Raw genomic sequence first — 24,071 nt, 5'->3', positions numbered from 1 at the left:
CCACGCCCTGTGTATGCTACAGTGGGACAGTCATCTGACAGAGAGAAGGGGGGGGGGTACCTGGTCTTTCAATAACACGATATTAAAACAGGAAGAGGAGTGCAGTAAATATACTAAAGTACTTGAGGAATATTTGTCATTCAATTTGAATTCAGGCCCACCAGTAGCAGTAGTTTGGGATGCGCTCAAGGCAGTGTCCCGAGGCCACTTCATGGCGGTGGCAGGGTGACTTAAACGGAAAAGAGAGAGCGAACTGACCCAGTTGAGAAACCAAATCAGGGAACTGGAACTAAAACATAAAAGTACAGGCTCTCTCAAACACTACCGAGCCTTACAAGCTAAGAGGATACAATTAGATGCCTTGCTAAGCCAGGAGTTAGACTTTCTTAATGAGAAGTTAAAGCTTCATAATTATACAAAGAAAAATAAGATTGGCAGGCAGCTAGCGCTTAAACTGCGAAAGCTTCGGGTAGAGCGTACCATCTTTTGTATTAAGGGACAACAAGGAGAGAGTCTCCGACAGTCACAAGAGATTAGAAACTGATTTAGCCAGTATTATGCTGCATTGTACTCTAAGGATGGCTCGATACAGGAGGGGGAAGTTCGGTCATATTTAGAGAAATTATGTTTACCAAGTATCGCCCTAGAACACAGGGAAATGCTTGATGCTCCTATCGAGGCAAAGGAAGTGCTCAATGCCATTAAATCTTTAAAAACTGGTAAAGCACTTGGGCTAGACGGGTATACAAGCGAATTTTATAAAAGGTTTGCTCCATACCTGGCACCTCTGTTAGCAGAGGTGTTAAACTCTATACGAACTGGGGAAAGCATGCCAGAAACTATGCGAGAGGCATGGATTGCCGTAATCCCTAAGCCCAAAAAAGATGTGACCGAATGTTCTTCCTACCAGCCAATCTCGATCTTAAACGTGGATGTGCGTATACTGGCAAAGGTGTTGGCCACCAGGTTAACCACAGTTCTTCCATCTATTATTCACCCAGATCAAGTGGGATTCATTGCTAATAGACAAGCCTCTGACAACATAAGGCGAACAATTGATGTTATGTATGCTGCAAAGCAAAGAAATTTACCCTACTGCCTGTTAAGTATTGACGCCAAAAAGGCATTTGATAGGGTACATTGGCCCTTTTTATATCAGACAATGCAACGTCTTGGTTTTGGCACTAAATTTATGGGTTGGATAGAAGAATTCTATACTAGACCTAAAGCATGCTTAAAGATCAATGGACAGGTTTCCCCCTTCTTTGACTTACAAAGAGGAACGCGCCAGGGGTGTCCATTATCACCTCTCTTGTTTGCCATTGTGATGGAGCCCCTGGCGTGGGTCATTAGAAACGACCCGGAAATCACCGGAGTGAAGGGAGGGGAATGGGAGTCCAAGATAGCGCTATTTGCGGATGATGTTCTATTGACAGTTACTTCACCTTTGGACTCCCTTCCAAAGCTATTTCAAACCTTAGATGCCTACGGAAAGGTCTCTGGTTTCAAAATTAATTACACCAAGATGGAAGCATTGGCACAAGGTGTGGACGCGCAAACTTATCAGGCATGTCGGCAGTTGTTCCCATTGAAATGGGTGACCGATGGCATCCGATATCTAGGAGTTCTTCTCATTAGTAATCTGCAACGCCTAAGTGAGGTGAATTATACTCCTTTAGTTACTGAGCTTAAGGCAGATTTGGATAGATGGGAACCTCTTGGCTTGTCTTGATTTGGCAGGATAGCCACAGTAAAAATGAACATTTTGCCACGCCTACTATACCTCTTTCAATCAATTCCATTGCCAATAGATGAACATTTGCTTCAGCATGTACAGAGTCGATTAACAAAGTTTATCTGGAAAGGTAATAAGCCGAGAATTCACTCCAGTGTGACCTATATGGCTTGTAAATCTAAGGGAGGTCTGGGAGTCCCCCACTTGGAGTTCTACCACAGGGCAGCCCAAGTCAAAGCGGCAGTAGAATGGTTCCAGGAGACCTCTCATAAACTTTGGATAAGGGCAGAACAGTATCTACTTCGTAGCTCATTAAAATTAGGACATATGCTATGTCTAACACCTAAACATAAGCGGTTGGGAATGGAGGTGAGCCCTGTAATTCGCTTCACATTATCGTGTTGGGATAAGATGGAACGTAGAAGGAAAGTGTATAACTCTAGGCTGTCCCCTATAGCATACAATTTAGCTTTTCCTCTGGGATGTAAACCCTCGACCTTTACTAAGTGGGCACGGAGTGGTCTTGACCTTTGGGGACAATTATTAAGTGGAGAGAGATTTGTCACATTCTCAGAATTAGCTGAAACCTACAACCTCTCCCGGAGGGATCAATACGCATACACGCAACTAATCCATTTTCTACACTCCCCAGGAATAAGAGCTAATCTGTTTGGAGAGGTCACGTTCTTAGAGGAGCTATGTGTAAGAGAACAGGGAACAAGAGGTCTAATCTCCTTGCTATATGGATACTTGAGAGATAAACTTCCACAGAACTCTAGACATTGAGACCAGTGGGAAAAAGAATTGGGAGTAAAGTACACAGAGGCAGAGTGGCAGAGATTTGAAAGAGGCTCAACACAGATCTCTCCAGCGATAAATATTCAGGAAAATGTTACAAAAATAATATATCGTTGGTATCTGACCCCAGTAAGATTACACCATATGTTTAAAACAGTATCCCAGAAATGCTGGAGAGACTGTGGTCAATTGGGCACCATGGGCCACATATGGTGGACATGCAGAAAGGTGGGAGCATTCTGGAAAGCTATCCAGGGGAGGATGCAACAATGGGTAGGAGTGGATATACCATGGGACCCTGCAGTGTATCTATTTCACAAAAATATCTTAGGACTCAAAGAAGAGGGCAAGATCCTAGCGAAATATTGTTTATGTGCAGGCAGATTGACCATTGCACAAGCTTGGAAACAGCGAAACTGCCCTTCATTAATTAGGTGGAAAACTATGCTTGGAAATATCACAGAAAAGAGAGATTATTAGCAAAGGATTGTAAGCAAATGGCAAACTGGGGAAGAATATGGGCCCCTTTGGGTTTGGGATCATAAATGGGGTTGTTGTGACTATTTGACTGCTGATTATAGGTGATTGTGTTACTTGCTGGGTACTGTACTGGGTTAGAAGGGTGGGTTATTTTCTATAATTAGCTTTGGTTTGATATTTTGCTTTAGATTAAGAATATTTCTTATGGGGGAAAATGGGAATAAAAAGTGAAGTCTAGACATATGCTGTCATTAGAAGTGAACCTTGTAAGATGAACACTGTTCTGTGTGAAATATGGAGAATGATATTTTATATATGATACAGTTGTAATTTTCAATGGCTGTACAGGGCTCTTTCATTTTTTCAATAAAGACTTCTTGTTAATTAAAAAAAAAAACTTGTTATTGTAGTGAAACGAAGCAGCGCTGAAACCTAAGGGGTGCTACAAAGCAAACACATTCTGAAATCTGTCGTAGTAATAGAAATTTAAATGTAAGATATCAGAGATGCACATTTCCCAAAGCTGATGTATTATATAATTAATAAAGTCAGAGAAAAAGAATACTTTTTTATATTTTGGTCCCAGTTTCTTTTTTCTGCTTTTCTCTACTTTTTCTTAACTCTCATTGCTTTTGACATGTCTCCTCTCTCTTTGATCAACATCCATCTTCCCTTTGCATCCCTATCCATCCTGTCCAGCATCGCCTCTCTGTCCCTGTCCAGAAAATGGCCATTACATTGCTATTTAATAAGAAAAAGTATGATCATGTCACCCCTCTTCTTATCTCAGAATACTAGCCACCTGTGGTTTTTCAGATCATGTATAAGTATTCATCCATCACCAACCAGATCTTACAGTCTAGAATTCCAACATTTTTGTTTGATCTTCTTGTACTATATAAACCACAACATCAAATCAACTTCTTCTCAATGTTCCATCACACCGCCATATCTGGCTGGATTCAATCTGTAACTCTTGTTTTAGTATAATGGCCCCACCCTTTTTTCTCTCAGAACTGAATCATCATTCTCAAGATTCAAAAGAGTCCTCAAGACTCATCTTTTCATCAGGCATTCTTACAATTTTAACTGTATGTGAGCATATGTGAGCTGACTGACTAATTTTCTGGCCCCAGTATCTTTCCCTTATTACAATTACTCATAAAATGAGGGAGGGATTGTACTTCTTATGTTTTCCTTTTGCATGTTGTCTATGTTTAGTTCTGCTGCATCCTAATACAGCTTCCCCCCTACCCTACTGGTGAAATAAACTGTTAGATGTTCTTTTGTGATTCCCAGTATATTCAAAATAAACTGAAATTTGAAAGTCTTTCCTTCCTTATCCCTCTACCTTGCCCAGTCTTGCTTCTAATTTTTCCATCCCTCCTCAGTTCCCCCATCTAGCATTTCTTCCCTTTTCCCTTCGCCCTGACACCGCTGCTATTCTACTACAGTATAATGAAAGCCTGTTTCTGGTGCCAAACATTATAGTTTTATGAGAAGGAACAGGACCTTGCAGCAGAGGTCTGCAGTCATGTGCTGATGAGTCCCACCTCCTCTGATGTAAACTTCCAATCTGAGGGGCAGATGCAGCAAGACTAAAGCATAAGCTTGCGCTGCAAGGTTCTGCACCGGCTCACAGAACCTATAAAGTGCTGCTCCAGAGTCAGGCTGCCTTGTCACAAATTTTGACACACTAGACAGGTGCATAATCTGCCTAGGGGAACAGCTAGCCCTATAGATTGTAAGCTCTGTCGAGCAGGGACTGTCTCTTCATGTTCAAGTGTACAGCGCTGCGTACGTCTAGTAGCGCTTTAGAAATGATAGTAGTAGTAGTAATCTGGAATCTCCCTATCTGCATATTGTGTATAATAGCCCCCTTCCCTCCTCTCCCTCCCCCTCCTTACCTAGCAACTGATGTCTGTCTCCCTATTTTCTTAGTCCACCTAGTCCCAGCATCCCCTCTCTCTCTCTCTCTCTCTCTCTCTCTTCATGTTTCCCACTCTTTTTCATGTTCAACATATTCCCTTTCTCTTTCCTCTCCCTCCACCCCATGAACCAGGATCTTCCCTTTCTCTTCACTCTCTCCTTGCCCCATGGTCCTGCATATCTACTTTCTCTTCCCTGCCCCCCCACCCCATGGGTCAGCATCTCCACCCCCACCCCACAGCCCAGCATCTCTTTTTCCTTTCCTCTATATCACGTGGTCCAGCATAACTCCATTCTCTTCTCTCTTCCCCCCCCCTCTCCAATGTGATCCAGCACCTCTCCTCTTTCCTATCTCTTCCTGTGCTCCTCTCCAGACCTGAAGCATATCTACTGTATATAATGAAAATGAACAGTATATGAAACAAAGATCAACCTTGAAATGTATGGGGCAATTTTAAAAACTGTGAAGGATATGCCTAGCTCAGGATTTCCCTTCCCAAAAGAGTTTACCACCTATTAGGTTCTCTAAAGCTGAAATGATGCACAAGTTTCAACTTTAATGGTACTTGATCTACCACCTTTAGAATGCTCTTCAGAGTGGTTTACAGGATATATATAATACAGAAGAAATAAAGGCCATCATATTATAGGACAGAGAATTAGACAGTACAGAGCAGCAATGCCTTAAGCTGACCAGCTGGTGGACACGAAGATGTTAAGATCAAGGGTTGTAGATATCACTAAATAAGAAGGGTTTTAGACCAGATTTAAATTTTATAAAAGATGTTTCTAAGCATAGCATAGTAAGAAGGGCATTCCAGAGTATGGGGCCAGACACACTGAAGATTCGGGTATGAATAAAGTCAAAGCAAATGGAGAGCAAAGCGCTCTCGATGGAGAGTAAGGTATAAGGAAGCAAGAAAGATAAAGCGGGACACCTGAGTAGTATACTTTGGGGCTCATTTTCGAAAGAGAAAAACATCCCAAAAGTGTCATAAAGCACCGTTTGGACAGATTCTTTTCAAAATGTCTAAATCGGTATTTTTTTGAAACCTGTTTCAGACGTCTATCTATGCAATTCATCTGCAGTGCATCCAAATCACAAGGGGGCATGTCGGGGTGTTTTGAAGGTGGGCTTAGGGAGTTCCAAACACTTGGATGTTTTACAGCCATAATGGAACAAAATGAAAACGTATAAGGCGAAAACGTCAATGTTTTGGACTAGACCTGTTTTAGAACAAATAAGGCATAAAAAGGTGCTCTAAATGACCAGATGACCACTGGAGGGATTTAGGGATGACCCCCTTACCCCAACAATGGTCACTGACCCCCTGCCTTCCCTGCCAAAATGTGATTAAAAATAGTACTCACCAGCCTCAATGACAGTCTCAGATGTTATAGCCAGGTCCATTAGAGAAGCATGCAGGTCCCTGGGGTAGTGTAGTGGTGGGTACAATGCACTGTAGACAGGGGGACCCAGGCCCATACCTCCTCCTATCTGTTACACTTGTGGTGGAAAATGTGAGACCTCCAAAACTCACCAAAAACCCATTGAACCCACATAGAAGTGCCCCATTCACGCATAAGGGCTATTGTGGTGGTGTCTAGTTGGGGGTAGTGGGTTTTGGACGGCTCAGCAGACAAGATAAGGGAGCAAGATAAGGGAGTACTTGGGAGCATTTATATGAAGTCCACAGCAGTGCCCCCTAGAGTGCCCCATTTTTCTCCTAGGATATCTAGGGGACCAGTCTGCTAAAAATGCTGGCCCATCCTACATCCCAATGGCTTAATTTTCTATGTTTTTCACTTGTATGTTTTTTTTTAAGTGGCCTGAAAAGATACATGCACATAGGCTGACATTCAGACCGCGGGAGTTAGATAGGCTAATTCCTGCGGTTGGCACGCTGGGCCATTTCCAGTGACTGGCATTGAATATCTAGTTTACTTTTGGCCGGTTTAAAGATAACAAGCTAAGTCGATATTCAGACTTAGCCAGTTATCTTTAAACTGGCCAGAGATATACTAGGTTTTCACGTGGCCAAATATGACCACGAAACTGGCTTTTAAAATTGGCGGATAGCCAGTTTTATCGGCTGATATAACTGGCTATATGCTAATCACTAACCAGGATATTACATGGGGGATAGCCGGGTATCCTCTGCTGAATATCGGCGGATAGCCGGTTAAGCGCTATTTAACCAGTCAGCAGCCATTCTGGCTGGTTAAATGGCGCTGAATATCAAGGCAACAGAGCATAAAACCTTGTTACAAACGGTCTTTTTCTTTAAAAAAAAAAAGGTAGATGTTTTGTTTTTTCAAAAATGGCTACATTTCCTCTTCGGAATTTGGGCGCTTAATGCAAAATGTCCAAAGTTCAACTTAGACGTCATTTTGAAAATGCCCCCCTTTATGTACCAATGATAATAATTTAAAGGAGATTCTGTGACAGACTGGGAGTCAGTGTTCTTTTTTGAGGAGCGGGGTAATTTGATGACATTTTCTAGATTCTCAAGGATACAATAATGTACTGGATTGCAGTATATTACTTTCCTCTACCCAGAGACTGTGAATTCTATCTCTACACTTCAGATAAAGTGGAATGTTTGTTTGTTTGTTATTTGTTTATATATTTGTTTATTTGTTTGTTTATATATTTATTAGGATTTATTTACCGCATTTTTGAAGGAATTCACTCAAGGCGGTGTTCAGCAAGAAAGCAATAGACAATTACAGCAGTAAAAATATTCAAACAACAATACAAAGTATGACATAGAGGGGTATAATCGAACGGAGCTGCCCATTTCTAAGGGCGCCCATCTGTAAGGACGGGCCGGTGAAGGGGTGGGGAAAACCGTATTATCGAAACAAGATGGGCGGCCATCTTTCATTTCGATAATACGGTCGGGGACAGCCAAATCTCAAAATTTAGGTCAACCTTTAGAGATGGTCGACCTAAATGTTGAGATCGCCGGACTTAGAGATAGCCGACCTCGGTTTTCGCCGATAATGGAAACCGAGGCCAGCCATCTCAAAAATGACCAAATCCAAGCCATTTGGTCCTGGAAGGAGCCAGCATTCCTAGTGCACTGATCCCCCCTCACATGCCAGGACACCAGCCGAGCACCCTAGGGGGCACTGCAGTGGACTTCAGAAATTGATCCCAGGTGCATAGCTCCCTTATCTTGGGTGCTGAGCCCCCCAACCCCCCCCAAAACCCACTACCCACAACTGTACAACAGTACCATAGCCCTTAAAGGGTAAAGGGGGGCACCTACATGTGGGTACAGTGGGTTTTGGGTGGGTTTTAGAGGGCTCCAATTTACCACCACAAGTGTAACAGCTAGGGGGGATGGGCCTGGGTCCGCCTGCCTGAAGTGCACTGCAGTACCCACTAAAAACTGCTCCAGGGACCTGCATAGTGCTGTGATGGAGCTGGGTATGACATTTGAGGCTGGCATAGAGGCTGGCAAAAAATGTTTTAAATTTTTTTTTTGGGTGGGAGGGGGTTGGTGACCACTGGGGGAGTAAGGGGAGGTGATCCCCGATTCCCTCCGGTGGTCATCTGGTCAGTTTGGGCACCTTTTCAAGGCTTGGTCGTGAACAAAAAGGGACCAAGTAAAGTTAGCCAAATGCTCGTCAGGGCCATCCTTCTTTTTTCCATTATCGGCCAAGGACGGCCATCTCTTAACCATGCCCCCGTCCCGCCTTCGGTACAGTGCCGACACGCTCCCTTGAACTTTGGCCATCCCTGTGACGGAAAGCAGTTGAGGATGGCCAAAATCGGCTTTCGATTATACTGATTTGGCCGTCCTTAGGAGAAGGAAGCCCATCTCCCGATTTGTGTCGGAAGATGGGCGCCCTTCTTCTTCGAAAATAAGCTGGATAGTATGCTACATTACAATGTCAATGAAAACATACAATACAAGTCCACCTACACGGCGAGATTTAGCTTCCTGGGCTCAAAATGGTGGGACTCAATTCCCATAGTCATTAGAAGCATCACAAACTACTTCCAGTTCAGAAAAGACCTAAAGACCCTATCTCTTCAGGAAATTCTACCAGTAAAATATGCACTAATCATTCTGAACAATACACATCACAACCTCTAACTGCAGCGCATCTTTTCATTTAAGTAATGGAATGACATATCTTCTCAAGAAACCCAATGACTGTTCCATACACACTAATAGTTACCTTGCCAACCACTCTAAAGCACAGCATCATACAACCTAGTAAATGTAATTGAATCAATGTAATCTCTAACAACTGTTAAATGTAAGCCGCATTGAACTGAAACTCATTTTTGGATAATTGTGGGATATAAGTACGAATAAATACAATTTCAAAAATAAACAGAGAGTACAAAGGATGCATACATTCATTAGAGTTAAGCTACTGGGATGCTGCAAATTTCCAGACATTTGTCTGTGCTTCTACCAATGAGATACATGTGAAGAGTAATTATAAAATATAATGGTCCTTCCATGTGTAAAGGTTGTTTTACACATGGAAAAGGCCTTTGATAATATTCCTCCATAGTAAGTGCATGGATAAATGCACATGCCAACAAGAAAGCACATACTTGCAAGTGTCATCCTATAGGCATTTCTAGGGGCATAATTGGGAGAAGCAGCGGTGGAATTGTGAATTACAGGTGTATTTCATAAAGTACATGACTACATTGTACAACTGTATTTGCATGCTATTAGAGCTGATTTTAGGAGCCTATTCTACAAAGGCTCATGGGCACCTACAGTGGTGGAAATAAGTATTTGATCCCTTGCTGATTTTGTAAGTTTGCCCACTGACAAAGACATGAGCAGCCCATAATTGAAGGGTAGGTTATTGGTAACAGTGAGAGATAGCACATCACAAATTAAATCCGGAAAATCACATTGTGGAAAGTATATGAATTTATTTGCATTCTGCAGAGGGAAATAAGTATTTGATCCCCCACCAACCAGTAAGAGATCTGGCCCCTACAGGCCAGGTAGATGCTCCAAATCAACTCGTTACCTGCATGACAGACAGCTGTCGGCAATGGTCACCTGTATGAAAGACACCTGTCCACAGACTCAGTGAATCAGTCAGACTCTAACCTCTACAAAATGGCCAAGAGCAAGGAGCTGTCTAAGGATGTCAGGGACAAGATCATACACCTGCACAAGGCTGGAATGGGCTACAAAACCATCAGTAAGACGCTGGGCGAGAAGGAGACAACTGTTGGTGCCATAGTAAGAAAATGGAAGAAGTACAAAATGACTGTCAATCGACAAAGATCTGGGGCTCCACGCAAAATCTCACCTCGTGGGGTATCCTTGATCATGAGGAAGGTTAGAAATCAGCCTACAACTACAAGGGGGGAACTTGTCAATGATCTCAAGGCAGCTGGGACCACTGTCACCACGAAAACCATTGGTAACACATTACGACATAACGGATTGCAATCCTGCAGTGCCCGCAAGGTCCCCCTGCTCCGGAAGGCACATGTGACGGCCCATCTGAAGTTTGCCAGTGAACACCTGGATGATGCCGAGAGTGATTGGGAGAAGGTGCTGTGGTCAGATGAGACAAAAATTGAGCTCTTTGGCATGAACTCAACTCGCCGTGTTTGGAGGAAGAGAAATGCTGCCTATGACCCAAAGAACACCGTCCCCACTGTCAAGCATGGAGGTGGAAATGTTATGTTTTGGGGGTGTTTCTCTGCTAAGGGCACAGGACTACTTCACCGCATCAATGGGAGAATGGATGGGGCCATGTACCCTACAATTCTGAGTGACAACCTCCTTCCCTCCGCCAGAGCCTTAAAAATGGGTCATGGCTGGGTCTTCCAGCACGACAATGACCCAAAACATACAGCCAAGGCAACAAAGGAGTGGCTCAGGAAGAAGCACATTAGGGTCATGGAGTGGCCTAGCCAGTCACCAGACCTTAATCCCATTGAAAACTTATGGAGGGAGCTGAAGCTGCGAGTTGCCAAGCGACAGCCCAGAACTCTTAATGATTTAGAGATGATCTGCAAAGAGGAGTGGACCAAAATTCCTCCTGACATGTGTGCAAACCTCATCATCAACTACAGAAGACGTCTGACCGCTGTGCTTGCCAACAAGGGTTTTGCCACCAAGTATTAGGTCTTGTTTGCCAGAGGGATTAAATACTTATTTCCCTCTGCAGAATGCAAATAAATTCATATACTTTCCACAATGTGATTTTCCGGATTTAATTTGTGATGTGCTATCTCTCACTGTTACCAATAACCTACCCTTCAATTATGGGTTGCTCATGTCTTTGTCAGTGGGCAAACTTACAAAATCAGCAAGGGATCAAATACTTATTTCCACCACTGTATATTGCCTTCATAAAATTGACTTAACTGAGGCCCTTTTTGAACTTCTCATATATAGGTATCCTGTGATGAAATCAGGACCAGAATATCTGTATGTGGACTAAATGGAAAGATTTAGGAGATTTTCACTAAGGAAAGTCATATTAATGGCCTTGAGATAGAGCTAACATAATCATCTGACTTGTTACTGGCTCCAGGCAGATGCTTGCATTGGCACGTGTTCTCAGAAACCTGGATGTCCCAAATTTTATTAAACTATAACTGAAGGGCTGAAGGATATTTTAATTTTTCCCCATTATAAATAGAGGCAGGCTGCAGAGCAGAGGAATGAAGAATTTCACCAGACTCAGAAAGGACAGAATGGAATCAGACCCTGCACCCACTACCAATTACCAGAAGTATTTTAGCCCCAGGGCCTATCTGGAAGAATACCATAGTGCTGGATCAGGGCTTTTTTCTTCTGATGGCTACATGAAGTTTATCCTGAAGAATTTGTATATGACATTCAACTCAGGTGGGTTGTACTATCTCTTACCTTTGCAGACGTGTCAATTCAGCCAGAGATTCTGGGCTGCACTGAAGTTTTTCCTAGAGAAATTTGTTGCTAATGAAAGCATCTGAAAACAGTGTCCTAAGTTAACCAGGTATCTATCTAGAGACTTCCACTGAATATCAGTGGCACCCAATTCCCAGTGGCCACTCCAGACAAAGATGCTCAGTGCTAGTACCCAGATATGGGTTAGCACTGAATATCCAGATCTAATTTAACCACCAGCGGCCAGCATTTAAAGAATTGCTGAGGGTCTCTTTTGATTTTATTTTTGTAATCATTCTGGACCCAGTCTCTAGTTCTGCTTTCCTTTGTGTGCTGTCAAAACTTGATTTCCACAGTTTCCTGTCCATTTGCCATTTCGTTTCCCTCCTCCTGTCATCACTTCCTCTTCTACATTCATCTCTGACTTGCACTTCAGCTTTCTTCTGTTTCTATCCATTCAGATTTTATCCTTCCCTCTCATCTGATCTTCAAGCTCCCTCCTTTTACTGCATCTATCACCTTCCATTTCCCTCCCCCGATATGTCCAGCATTTCCCCTCTCAATCTATCTCTCCTCTACCTGTGTCCAGCATCTTCCCTCTCTTTTTTCCCTATGCATGTCCATCACTCCTCTCTTCCCTTCCCTACATCCATGTCCAGCATCGACCCTCTCTTCTATTCCCCCCTGTTCTGTCACCAACAGAATGCATCAATCACAATGTTCTTAACATGCAGTTAAACTCAGTGTCACAGAACGCCTAGCTATCCACCTGGGGCTACCTCTGCAGCTACTTAGAGGGTCTATCCTCAACACAGTTCAAGTCCACCTGCCGCTTGTGCTCTACACTAGCATCCTCCTCCCACCGATTGGGTCACAACCATCTCTGGGCGAGTCTCCAGCTCTCAAATTATCCCCAGTGATTTCTAGGTTACTGGTGGCCACACTCCCAGTGGTCCCACAGTTCCCAGAAAGCACTCACAGACCCAACACTCAAACCACCAGGATTTGTAGTCAGTCCAGACAAGCAGAGGCAAAAAACTACAAATATTTATTGTCATGAAAAATTAGAACAATGTGCAGAAAAGGTGCAATCAGCAAAGAACAGGTACTGAAATATAGATCAATTATAACATTATCTAAACATTTGTTTACTATCTAAATAGTATCTGGAGTGTTCAAGACATATAGCTGCTCACAGGTTATCAAATATAACTGTTCACAGGGCCTCAGCAAAGAGATCTTTCTCTTTCTTCTCCCTGGCTAAGACTGGAGAAAATGCCAGTACATCCTAGCTGAATTTGAGCTCCTGGGCCAATCAGAGCCCAGAATAGTTTTTAAAATTAGCTGGTCACATTACTGCAGGTTACCTCTTTTCTGTGTTAAACTAAAGAAGGAACAGTCTTTTCTCCATAACGGCTTAAAATATAAACATGCGCCACCTGCTGGCCAAACTAGAGAAATGCACTTCATAAAATATTCTTATAATTCATATGCTGGAAAATTCATCAATTTGCCACACTCAGTATTTAACATCACCAGTAAAGACTCAAGTTCTTGATCCAATTTTCAATCAAAGGCACAGGAAAAATAAACACTTACTATGAAAATGTACTGGAATTAGAGTCTGCCTTTGCACGTCTGAGTCTGTACTTTATCCAGCCACTCGAACAGGGAAGGGGCAGGGGAATTCAGCCACTGGCTGGCTGGTAATGTTGTAAATACTTTTGTTGTAAAACATGAATTACAGGGGGCTTGAAAGCACCAGCAGCAGGAATACAGTTACAGCATGGAGCACTTTCTGATTTCTCTCAAAGACATGCTTTTTTTCTTACACATATTGTTTTCTCACAGAAACAGACATGATGGGAGGGGGGAAAAAAGCTCTTTATCCAGCATGCTTGGAACACAAGGCAACATAATAAGGAAAGCCCGCGAGTCACTGACACGTGCCCAGAAAGTGCCAATCATAGAACTACAGGATACAGGAACTTGTAGTTCATAGCACAAATGTGCTTCAAAAGCAGAGACAGTATAATCTGCTCCCATTTAAATGGGGGCAGCACACCTTCCCTCTATGTCTTTGATCTCCTCTCTCTTTCCTCTTTCCCTTTATGTCAAATATCTCTCCCTCCTTCCATCCCCTTCCCCTACATCTAGCAATTCCCCTCTCATCCCTTCCTACCTAAGTTAACTGACTAGTATCTGGGTAGAGCTGCTGAATATTGGTGGTACTTGGGTAACACCTGACAGGCCATGAATGCCTTAATATTCTGTGCTGGTAACCAGATAGGTCTGGACTACAAATGACTGATATTCACATTGGAGATGGAACATTGTGATTGACCATACGGAAGTCAAAGACAGACCAAAGGGCGAGGGGCCAGACCTTTATCCCCAATGAAGTCCCATGCATAGACACTTGTCCAGATGCGAATATAATTAGATCATTTAGTTTCTGACCATCTGTCACCTGATGCTGCCCCCTCTGGCACAACCTTTCTGTGTCAGAGGGTCCATAGCAAATAGATACTGAACGCATACATGGGTTCCAAGGCCTTCACTGCTCTTTTCTTTTTCATCTGCCACTTCTCAGTTCCATTTGGTGGTTCTTCCCCTCCAACCCCTTCCCCTCTAATGAAACCTTGCTCACAAGCTAAAGTAGAGATGGGGGGAAAAAAACAGCCTTCTCTGCTGGAAAGCAAAGCAAGGTTACCGCTGCAGTTTTGTTTTAGGGGATACTTGTCCCACTCCTAAAACAAATGCCACCTGAGGTGGCCATCTCACTGCCTAATGATAGAGCTGCTCTGGCCTTACTTTGTTTAGGAAATACAATTGGGAAATCAGAAGTTCAACTCTGGTAAATTGAAAGCATTACAAAATTACCTAAAATGTAAACATTTATGGTTCCTTCGTTTCCCTAAAACACATTTGCTATCCCCACACTTCCTGCTAAGGATCACATGGAAGTAGACCAGCAGAGTGAGCCTGAGGGTTATGGTCTATTTTGGGCCAAAAAAAGAGGCCTTTTTTGCAGGTGTGCTGAAAAATGGACCTGCACACGTCCACTACACACGTCTACACCAGTGCAGGCCATTTTTCAGCTCACCTTAGTAAAAGGACCCCTCTATTCTTATTGTTACTCATCTAGTGTTTCTTTCTTTTTGTTATTTTCAATCATTTTATATTTCAAGTCTCTGCATGCAATGGGCTAAATCCAGGACTGCATCAAACTTGTTAGTTGAATCTGGAGCCAGTTGACAACGAATTCCCAGCAGAGATTGGATGATCCATCTGGCTGCCTCTTTCTTGTTCATTTTCTAAGCAAAGAGGATCCATTTTAGAGACAGAGAGAATTCAAGTCTCTGTCCTCAAGGGATTTTAGGGAATGTATTCAGAGCTCTATTTCACATCTTTGTATTTTAATTTTTCTACACCAGGTGATATAAAGGGAGACCTCCTGATAGACATTGGCTCTGGTGCCTCCATCTACACGTTTCTCTCAGCCTGTGAGTCCTTCAGAGAAGTCATTGCCACAGATTATACGGACCAAAATCGGCAGGAGTTGGAGATGTGGCTGAAGGAGGAACCGGGGGCATTTGACTGGAGTGAAGTGGTGAAGTTTGTATGTGAGCTGGAAGGCGACAGGTATGGGGACATGTAGATGTGCAACACAAGTCATTAATATCCTGAGAAATATACAGTACAAGGACAATTGTAAAAGCCCTTTCTGTAGCTGAAGCAGTGTTTTATGCTGTAAATAAGCCCATATAAATTATCACCTCCAATACAAAGAATAAGGTTTTGTGCATTCTGTATGGCCTGTTCAGGTATAGCTTTACTCAGATTGAGTAAATACAAAAATACTAGGACTAGGGGGCATGCAATGAAGCTACAAAGTAGTAAATTTAATACGAATCAGAGAAAATGTTTCTTCACTCAACGTGTAATTAAACTCTGGAATTCGTTGCCAGAGAATGTGGTAAAGGTGTTTAGCTTAGCGGGGTTTAAAAAGGGTTTGGACGGCTTCCTAAAGGAAAAGTCCATAGACCATTATTAAATTGACTTGGGAAAATCCACTGCTTATTTCTGGGATAAGCATCATAAACTGTATTGAACTTTTCTGGGATCTTGCCAGATATCTGTGACCTGGATTGGCCACTGTTGGAAACAGGATGCTGGGCTTGATGGACCTTTAGTCTGTCCCAGTGTGGCAATACTTATGTACTTATGAATAGAAGCATTGCCAGTACAGGGACTGAAATATGCATCAATGCCAGTGGTTCCAAAACTTTAGCGATTCATGGCAACCTTAGTATCTAGGGTAGCCAAGACCTGTCGCTTCTTCCTCTATAACATCAGCAAAATTCGCCCCTTCCTCTCTGAGCACACCACCCGAACTCTCATCCACTCTCTCATTACCTCTCACCTTGACTACTGCAACCTACTCCTCACCGGCCTCCCACTTAACCATCCGTTCAGAACTCTGCAGCGCGTCTTATCTTCCGCTTTGACCGATACGCTCATATCACCCCTCTCCTCAAGTCTCTTCACTGGCTCCCGATCAGGTACCGCATACAGTTCAAGCTTCTCCTACTAACCTACAAATGCACGCAATCTGCAGCCCCTCAATACCTCTCTATCCTCATCTCCCCTTACACTCCTACCCGTAACCTCCGCTCATAGGTCAAATCCCTCCTCTCAGTACCCTTCTCCACCACCGCCAACTCCAGGCTCCGCCCTTTCTGCCTCGCCTCACCCTATGCTTGGAATAAACTTCCTGAGCCCCTACGCCAAGCCCCCTCCCTACCCATCTTCAAATCCTTGCTCAAAGCCCACCTCTTCAATGTTGCCTTCAGCACCTAACCTTTATACCGTTCAGGAAATCTAGACTGCCCCAATTTGACTGCCCCTACTTGACTGACTGTACATTTGTCCATTAGATTGTAAGCTCTTTGAGCAGGGACTGTCCTTCTATGTTAAATTGTACAGCGCTGCGTAACCCTAGTAGTGCTTTAGAAATGTTAAATAGTAGTAATAGTAGTAGTAGTACTCCAAACCAAATACTCTCACATACAGCCATGATTTCAAAATCCTGTGAAACCAAGGATGGGCCTTCTCCAGCTGAACATTCAAAGGAGAGAATTTCTTACCTTAAACCCAGTTTATTTATTTTATTATTTATTTATTGGGATTTATTAACTACCAAGCTGCAGCAAAAGAGGGCCTGTGCTGGTGTCAGCACATCTTTTTGACACGTGCTGAGGCCCCCTTTTACCGCAGTAGGTAAAAGGTAGGTCTTTCTTTTTTTAAGGAAATGGCCACGCGGCAAGTGAAGCACTTGCCGCGTGGCCATTTCGGGGGGAGGCCTTACCGCCACCCATTGAGGTGGCGGTAAGGGCTCCCACACTAAACTGCAGGAAACTGGGCAGCATGCGACACTGTCCGATTACTGCTGGGTACACACTGGCACTACAAAAATATATTTTTGGTGTGCTGGAGGGTGGGAACTACCACCGGGCTGCTGCGGTAGCCGGTGGTAGTTCCTTTTTAGCTAGCAGTAAATCTGCGTTGGACTTACCGCAACTTTGTAAAAGGGGCCTCTTATGATGAGATTCACCCAAGGTGGTGTACAGCAGGTACAGTTTAACATAAAACCTACAACTTTAACAGCAAAATAATAGTAAAATGACCAAACATAATAAACTTGGAAACAGCAAATTGAAACCTAGTAATAAGACTAACATGAAACAGTTTCAAAAATCTACACATTTAACAGAACTAAGCTATGCCTTAACTAGCTTTTAATAAACACTAGTCAAAATGTTTTGCTGCTTGCTTTGCTGCTAAGCTATACCTTAACCGACTATGGGGTCCTTTAACTAAGGTGCGCTGAAAAGTGACCTGCGCTGGTGTAGATACGTGTATTGGACGCTTGTAGGTTCATTTTTCAGCGCACCTGCAAAAAGACCTTTTTTTTTGCCCAAAATGGGCATGCGGCAAAATGAAAATTGGCCAGTGTCCATTTGGGGCCTGAGACCTTACCGCCACCCATTGACTTAGTGGTAAGGTCTCATGCGTTAACCGGGCAGTAATTGTCAGTGCGCGTACAATGCTGATTACTGCCTGGTTAGTGCCACGCGCTGGAAATTTTCCCGTGTGCATAGTGGGCACGCATAAAAAGTGAAATTACTGCCAGGCGGGAGTTCTGAATTTGCTCACATTGGGCGCGTCTAGGCACCTATTCGGCTTAGTAAAAGGGCCCCCATAGAAACACAAGGTCCTTGTATTCAAAGTGATTTAACCAGCCACTGACCAGTTAAATTGTTTGTTTTTGTAGCGCTGGTATGTACCCGGCAGTAATTGGGCAGTATTGCGTGCTACCCAGTTACCACCGGGTTAGCACGGGAGCTCTTACCGCCACCTTAATAGGTGGCATTAAGGGCTCCCCCCCCCCCCCCCAGAAATGGCCAACAAGCTCATTTTCAAAGCACTTAGCCTCCCAAAGTGCTTTGAAAATATGCCTCTTCAAGCGTCATGGCCATTTCCTGCAGAAAAGAAAGACCTACCCTTTTACCCACTGCAGTAAAAGGGGGCCTCTGCGAGCATCAAAAACATGCGCCGATGCCAGTACAGGCCCTTTTTTTGCCACAGCTTGGTAAAAGGGGCTCAAAATTAGTTGGAAAAAGTTACCCATTGACATAGATTGAGATCAGTCAGAAAATCCCAAAATTGCATAGCTTGAGGGTTCTTAGGGTCGTCTACATGTATATTAAAATCTCCTAATATCAAAAGATTAGAAAAAAGAATTGTAGCTTCAGCAATTGCCTGTAAGCGCAAATCCCATTTCTCGGCCATAAAAGAAAGAGGACAATAAAATAATAAAATTTGTAATGGGGAGGGCACTTTAACCTTAATAACTCAGGATATAAAAAAGGGAAAGGAATTTAAAAAAAAACTTTCAGATTATTGGCATTAAGAATAGCAAGGGCACTTCCAAGCTTAAACTGTCTAGTAACAGTGACAGGAATGTACTTTTCTGGAAGACAACTATAAAGATATGATTCCTCTCCATTTCTAAGACAAAGCAAAGAACAACTAGTTTTCTCGATTTGATCACATATTTTAAAAGATTTGGATCGTAAAGATCTGCAGTTTAGGAGGCCAACTGAGATGTTGGTAGCTGGAGAAAACTGCTTTAAATTAGTAGAGGAAGGGAATAAACCTGCAGAGGAGAACACTTTTGAACATTTGAACAAAAAGGACAATTGCCCTACAGCACAGGAATGGATATCATCAGAAAAATAACCAGTTCCCAAAAACCAAGAAACAAATAAATAGTTTACCGCAGATAATTTCTACAAAGTAGCCATAAGAATAGGTGCCGGAAACAAAGACTAAGCTTAACACTGGTTTAGTGGCACTCACCAGCCCCTGCACTGAATGACAGATAAGGGGTCTTAAAAAAAACAGATGAATTAAAGACAGTTCCTGGGTTAACAATCTTATGGATATCATGTGACGAGGAGGTCCGACTCAGGCTCAAAAACGCTTCATAAGCCCAGCATCCTGTTTCCAACAGTGGCCAATCCAGATCACAAATACCTGGCAAGATCCCCAAAAAGTACAAAACATTTTATACTGCTTATCCCAGCAATAGTGGATTTTCCCCAAGTCCATTTAATAATGGTCTATGGACTTTTCCTTTAGGAAGCCGTCCAAACTTTTTTTAAACTCCTCTAAGCTAACCGCAACTAATTCCAGAGTTTAATTGCACATTGAGTGAAGAAAAATTTTCTCCGATTCGTTTTAAATTTACTACATTGTAGCTTCATTGCATGCCTCCTAGTCCTAGTATTTTTGAAAAGCGTGAACAGACGCTTCACATCTACCCGTTCAACTCCACTCATTATTTTACAGACCTCTATCATATCTCCCCTCAGCCGCCTTTTCTCCAAGCTGAAGAGCTCTAGCTGCTTTAGCCTTTCCTCATAGGGAAGTCGTCCCATCCCCTTTATCATTTTCGTCGCCCTTCTCTGCACCTTTTCTAATTCCACTATATCTTTCTTGAGATGCAGCGACCAGAACTGAACACAATATTCGAAGTGCGGTCGCACCATGGAGCGATATAAAGGCATTATAACATCCTCATTTTTGTTTTCCATTCCTTTCCTAATAATACCTAACATTCTATTTGCTTTCTTAGCCACAGCAGCACACTGAGCAGAAGGTTTCAACGTATCATCAACGACGATACCTAGATTCCTTTCTTGGTCCGTGACTCCTAACGTGGAACTTGCATTAAATTCCCTGTCAGATATCACATGAAGGCGGGCTCAGGCACAGAAATGCTGCAGGGACACTCTAATGAAATTGGCTGTCTATTCACTATGGGCCTCTTTTACAAAGGTGTGCTAGCGTTTTTAGCGCATGCTAAAAATTAGCTCGTGCTAACCATGTGGATGCCAATAGAAATATTAGCGCACACTAGTTTTTAGTGCACACTAAAAATGAATAGTGCACCTTTGTAAAAGACCCCCTATATGTATTTTTAAATGATTGTTCTGGGTGGTGTTGAATAATTAGATTGTTCAGTTTAATTATAAATATTTTAGGGTCTTCTAGCAGCCTGAAAGAGAAATTGAAGGTGGTACAAGGCTGAAGGTTCACCTAGAGCACCTAAAACACTACATTCATCAACACCACAAGCCACTATCAGAACCTCCACCAGCCTCTTAACATACTACTGCCATCAGTATAAACCCCCATCACCATAACAAACCACAATCAGCACATTCAGAACAAATACTACAATCAGCAGTTCAAACCTCCACACCACATTCACTAACAATTTACTATTTATTTATTTACAGCATTTGTATCCCACAGTTTCCCCACACACAAGCAGGCTCAATGTGGCTTGCAAGTCAATAAGGAATAGGGTCAGATAAGGGAGGGGTATATGTGTAAAATAAGGTACAAAATAATAAGGAATAAAATGGTCCTTTGAAGCAATATAATGTAGAGTCTATTGAGTAGCATCAGTAGGGTAGGCCTTACAAAACAGATAGGTCTTTAAAAAGCGCCTAAAGTCTTGATGATCATGCAGTGTTTTCACACAGTTTGGTAATGCATTCCACATCTGCGTTCCTAAGTAGGAGAAATTAGACGCATAGGTGGTTTTGTATTTAAGACCAATGCAACTGGGATAATGAAGATTCATATAATTACGAGATGATCTGTTTCTGTTCCTTGCTGGAAGATCAAGTAAATCAATCATATAACCCAGGGCTTCACCATAGATTATTTTGTGGACCAGAGTACAAAGCTTGAAGGTAATACAGTCCATAATTGGGAGCCAGTGTAGCATCCGACGAAGAGATGTAATGCTATCATATCTTGTTTTATTGAATATCAATCTGGCAGCAGTGTTCTGGGCTGTCTGAAGTTTTTTCTACCACCAGCACCATAATACACCATATCCCCATCCGTGCGCATCACAGATCACTATGGGCACACTCACAGCAGATATTGCCATCATCAGTACTAACCCCCCCCCCCCCCCCTACCAGCACACCGACCAGCAGTTTGGTTCAACGCCAACACTATCAGGGCCACTCCCTGTATTGCAGAGTTGTAGTAAGACATTGTTATTTGCTCAGTGCCCACCTGCAATTTGACTGCATCGGCTATTCTCATGAATCCCCTACTCTGACAAGATGATTTCAATAAAGATTCTTTTGCTTCACAGGGAGAAGTGGATTGAGAAGGAAGCCAAAGTGAGAAGAACTGTCAAACGCATTCTTAAGTGTGATGTCAACAAGAGAAACCCACTGGAACCTCTGGTGCTGCCTGCAGCAGACTGCCTACTCACGAGTCTGTGTTTGCAAGCTGCTTGCAAGGATGAAGACGGTGTCTATTCTGCTATGGAAAATATGTCATCACTGCTCAAACCAGGAGGGTATTTAGTAATGGGGGGAGTACTAGGTTCTACTTTTTACACAGTTGGTGGGAAAACATTCTTCAATATGCCCTTGCACAAGGATTTGCTGGAGAAAGCAATATCTCAGTCAGGTTTTGAGATCCTTCAGCAGATCACTCAGAATATAACTAATCCCATTACTAAGTCAGATTATTATGGGCACTATTTCATTCTCGCCCGCAAGCTGAAAAACATCAGTTAGAGAGAATTGTCAGTTCCAAGAGAGCGGCCATAACCTAGTCAGACCCATTTACTGCCTCCTGTAACATAGGATAACTAGAATGCAGACCTCATCCACCAGTTGACTCACCTCCAACTTCGATAAATGCTGCATGGAGTTATAGAATAGTACCACTTACTTACATGTGCAACTGAATTGTGTTATTGGCACTTAATTTGGGACTAGCTATCAATAATTGGCCTTAAACATTTATTTATTTGAGCATTTTTTATGCCACCAAATGATTCAAAGATATCAATAACAGATCGTTCATTCTAACAGACCAAACAAAAATGAAACAACATCAAAATAAGAAACAGAAGGGAAGGCAAGCATAGCACATCATAATTAAAATCCTGTTTACATAGGGCCCCTTTTACCAAGCTGCGGCAAAAGGGGGCCTGCACTGGCGTCAGCATGTGTTTTTGATGGGCATCAAGGCCCCCTTTTACCGTAACGGGTAAAAGGTAGGTCTTTTTTTTTTTTTAGGAATTGGCCATTTTGGGGAGAGCCCTTACCGCCACCCATTGAGGTGGCGGTAAGGGCTTCCACACTAACATGGCAGTAAGATACCACCGAGTACATACCGGCGCTACAAAAATAAATATATTTGTGTAGCACTGGATATGATGGCGCACTAGGGGTGGGAACTACTGCTGAACTGCTGCGGTGGCACAGCAGTACTTTCTTTATAGCGAACGGGAAGCCCATGTTGGGCTTACCGCTGCTTGGTAAAAGGAATCCATAATTTCTAATTAAAATATAATTAACTGAACGCAGAAGGAAATAAATAATCAAGAACAGGGAAGAGGCCATCTCTTCAACAAGGACTACAACGAGAAGCCATAGCTTAATTATAACACTACACCACTTCACCTTACTCGGAAAGTCATCTTTCTATAATTGTCCGCTTAGATCTTTTTTCTCATCCTTGATCTTGTTGTAACACCAATTGTATCTGTTACCCTGGAATGGTGATGCCATAACAGGTCTCTTTGTAAGCCACATTGAACCTGCAAATAGGTGGGAAAATGTGGGATACAAATGCAATAAATAAATAAGTAAAAGAAAACAATTGGCAGTAATTTATAGTTTTGAGCATAAGTTATGGCCCTATTCTATAAATTGTCTAACGTATCATGTAGAAGGGGTGTCCACGTGGGAGGGGCATGGACAGGTCATGGACATTCCTACTATTCTACTGTGCATTTTCTTGAATAATATCAGGAGAGCAAGGTGTCATATTTAGGCATGCCTATGTACATCTTCCATAAACACAGTGTACGTAGTTGCGTCTATATTTAGGCATTTCTATCACCTTATGCTTTAGGTGTATTAATTATAGAATACTAGCTGAGTGCTCACTGTTTTGGTGTGTGACTTTTAACGCCCTATACAGAATTACCCCCTTAGGAAATAATTCTCAAAAGCTTGGTTAAAGTTAGGTACTGAGATGATATGTGCCCAATGCGAATTCTATAACGGCAGCTAAACATCCTACAATTGTGTACTCAAGTTTATAGAGTAATAGGGTTACTGTGCACCTGAACTTATAACTCACCTTGAACTTGGAAAGGTGACTAATTAAATCTGAAATCAAAATTCAAATTCGCTGGCACCATTCAACAATGCAGTACAGATGGTTAAAATAAACACATACAGAAAAGGCTGATCTACCGCACATGCAATGAGTAGTCTATAACAGACAGAATCAATCAGTTTAATAAACAGTAAAACTCAACATGCATATGTAAATTTCCAAAGGGGAAAAAAACCTGCATTGCTTCCCTTTGAAAATAAAACAAAGAACCTGATAACAGAAAAAGACAAAACAGCCTATCAGTCTCCCCCACCAAATCCAAACTGACTGCTTAGACTCTATAATGTCTCCCTCTCTCTGAGAGATCCTCTGTGCTTATCCTATGCATTCTCTCTTCTTTTTTTAATACTTTACTTTTATTAAATTTGTTTTCTTGAAATCGGCCACATTCCTTGTCTCCACCATTTCCGTTGGAAGGCTGTTCTATCAATTCACCATCATTACCTTAG

The 24,071-nt window shown here is 42.5% G+C and overlaps 1 protein-coding gene and 1 long non-coding RNA gene across 2 annotated transcripts in view; one reads left to right on the top strand and one right to left on the bottom strand.

The window, feature by feature from the left end:
* LOC115481772 overlaps positions 1-24,071 on the bottom strand; it is a 60,997-nt gene that overhangs the window by 35,856 nt on the left and 1,070 nt on the right. The window contains exon 2 of the long non-coding RNA XR_003944000.1: positions 21,684-21,689. This is a non-coding gene — a long non-coding RNA (uncharacterized LOC115481772). The remainder of the gene's footprint in view (positions 1-21,683; positions 21,690-24,071) is intronic.
* On the top strand, positions 11,601-22,458 carry LOC115481768 (nicotinamide N-methyltransferase-like). The gene is made up of 3 exons (XM_030221149.1): positions 11,601-11,802; positions 15,261-15,468; positions 21,572-22,458. The coding sequence occupies exons 1-3, from the start codon at positions 11,616-11,618 to the stop codon at positions 22,002-22,004; spliced, it is 828 nt and encodes a 275-aa protein (XP_030077009.1). The 5' UTR covers positions 11,601-11,615; the 3' UTR covers positions 22,005-22,458.

This window comes from Microcaecilia unicolor, chromosome 12, assembly GCF_901765095.1.
Source record: "Microcaecilia unicolor chromosome 12, aMicUni1.1, whole genome shotgun sequence".
Lineage (NCBI taxonomy): Eukaryota > Metazoa > Chordata > Amphibia > Gymnophiona > Siphonopidae > Microcaecilia > Microcaecilia unicolor.
The sequence above is the reverse complement of the archived record's forward strand: the minus strand, read 5'-3'. Positions and strand labels throughout refer to the sequence as shown.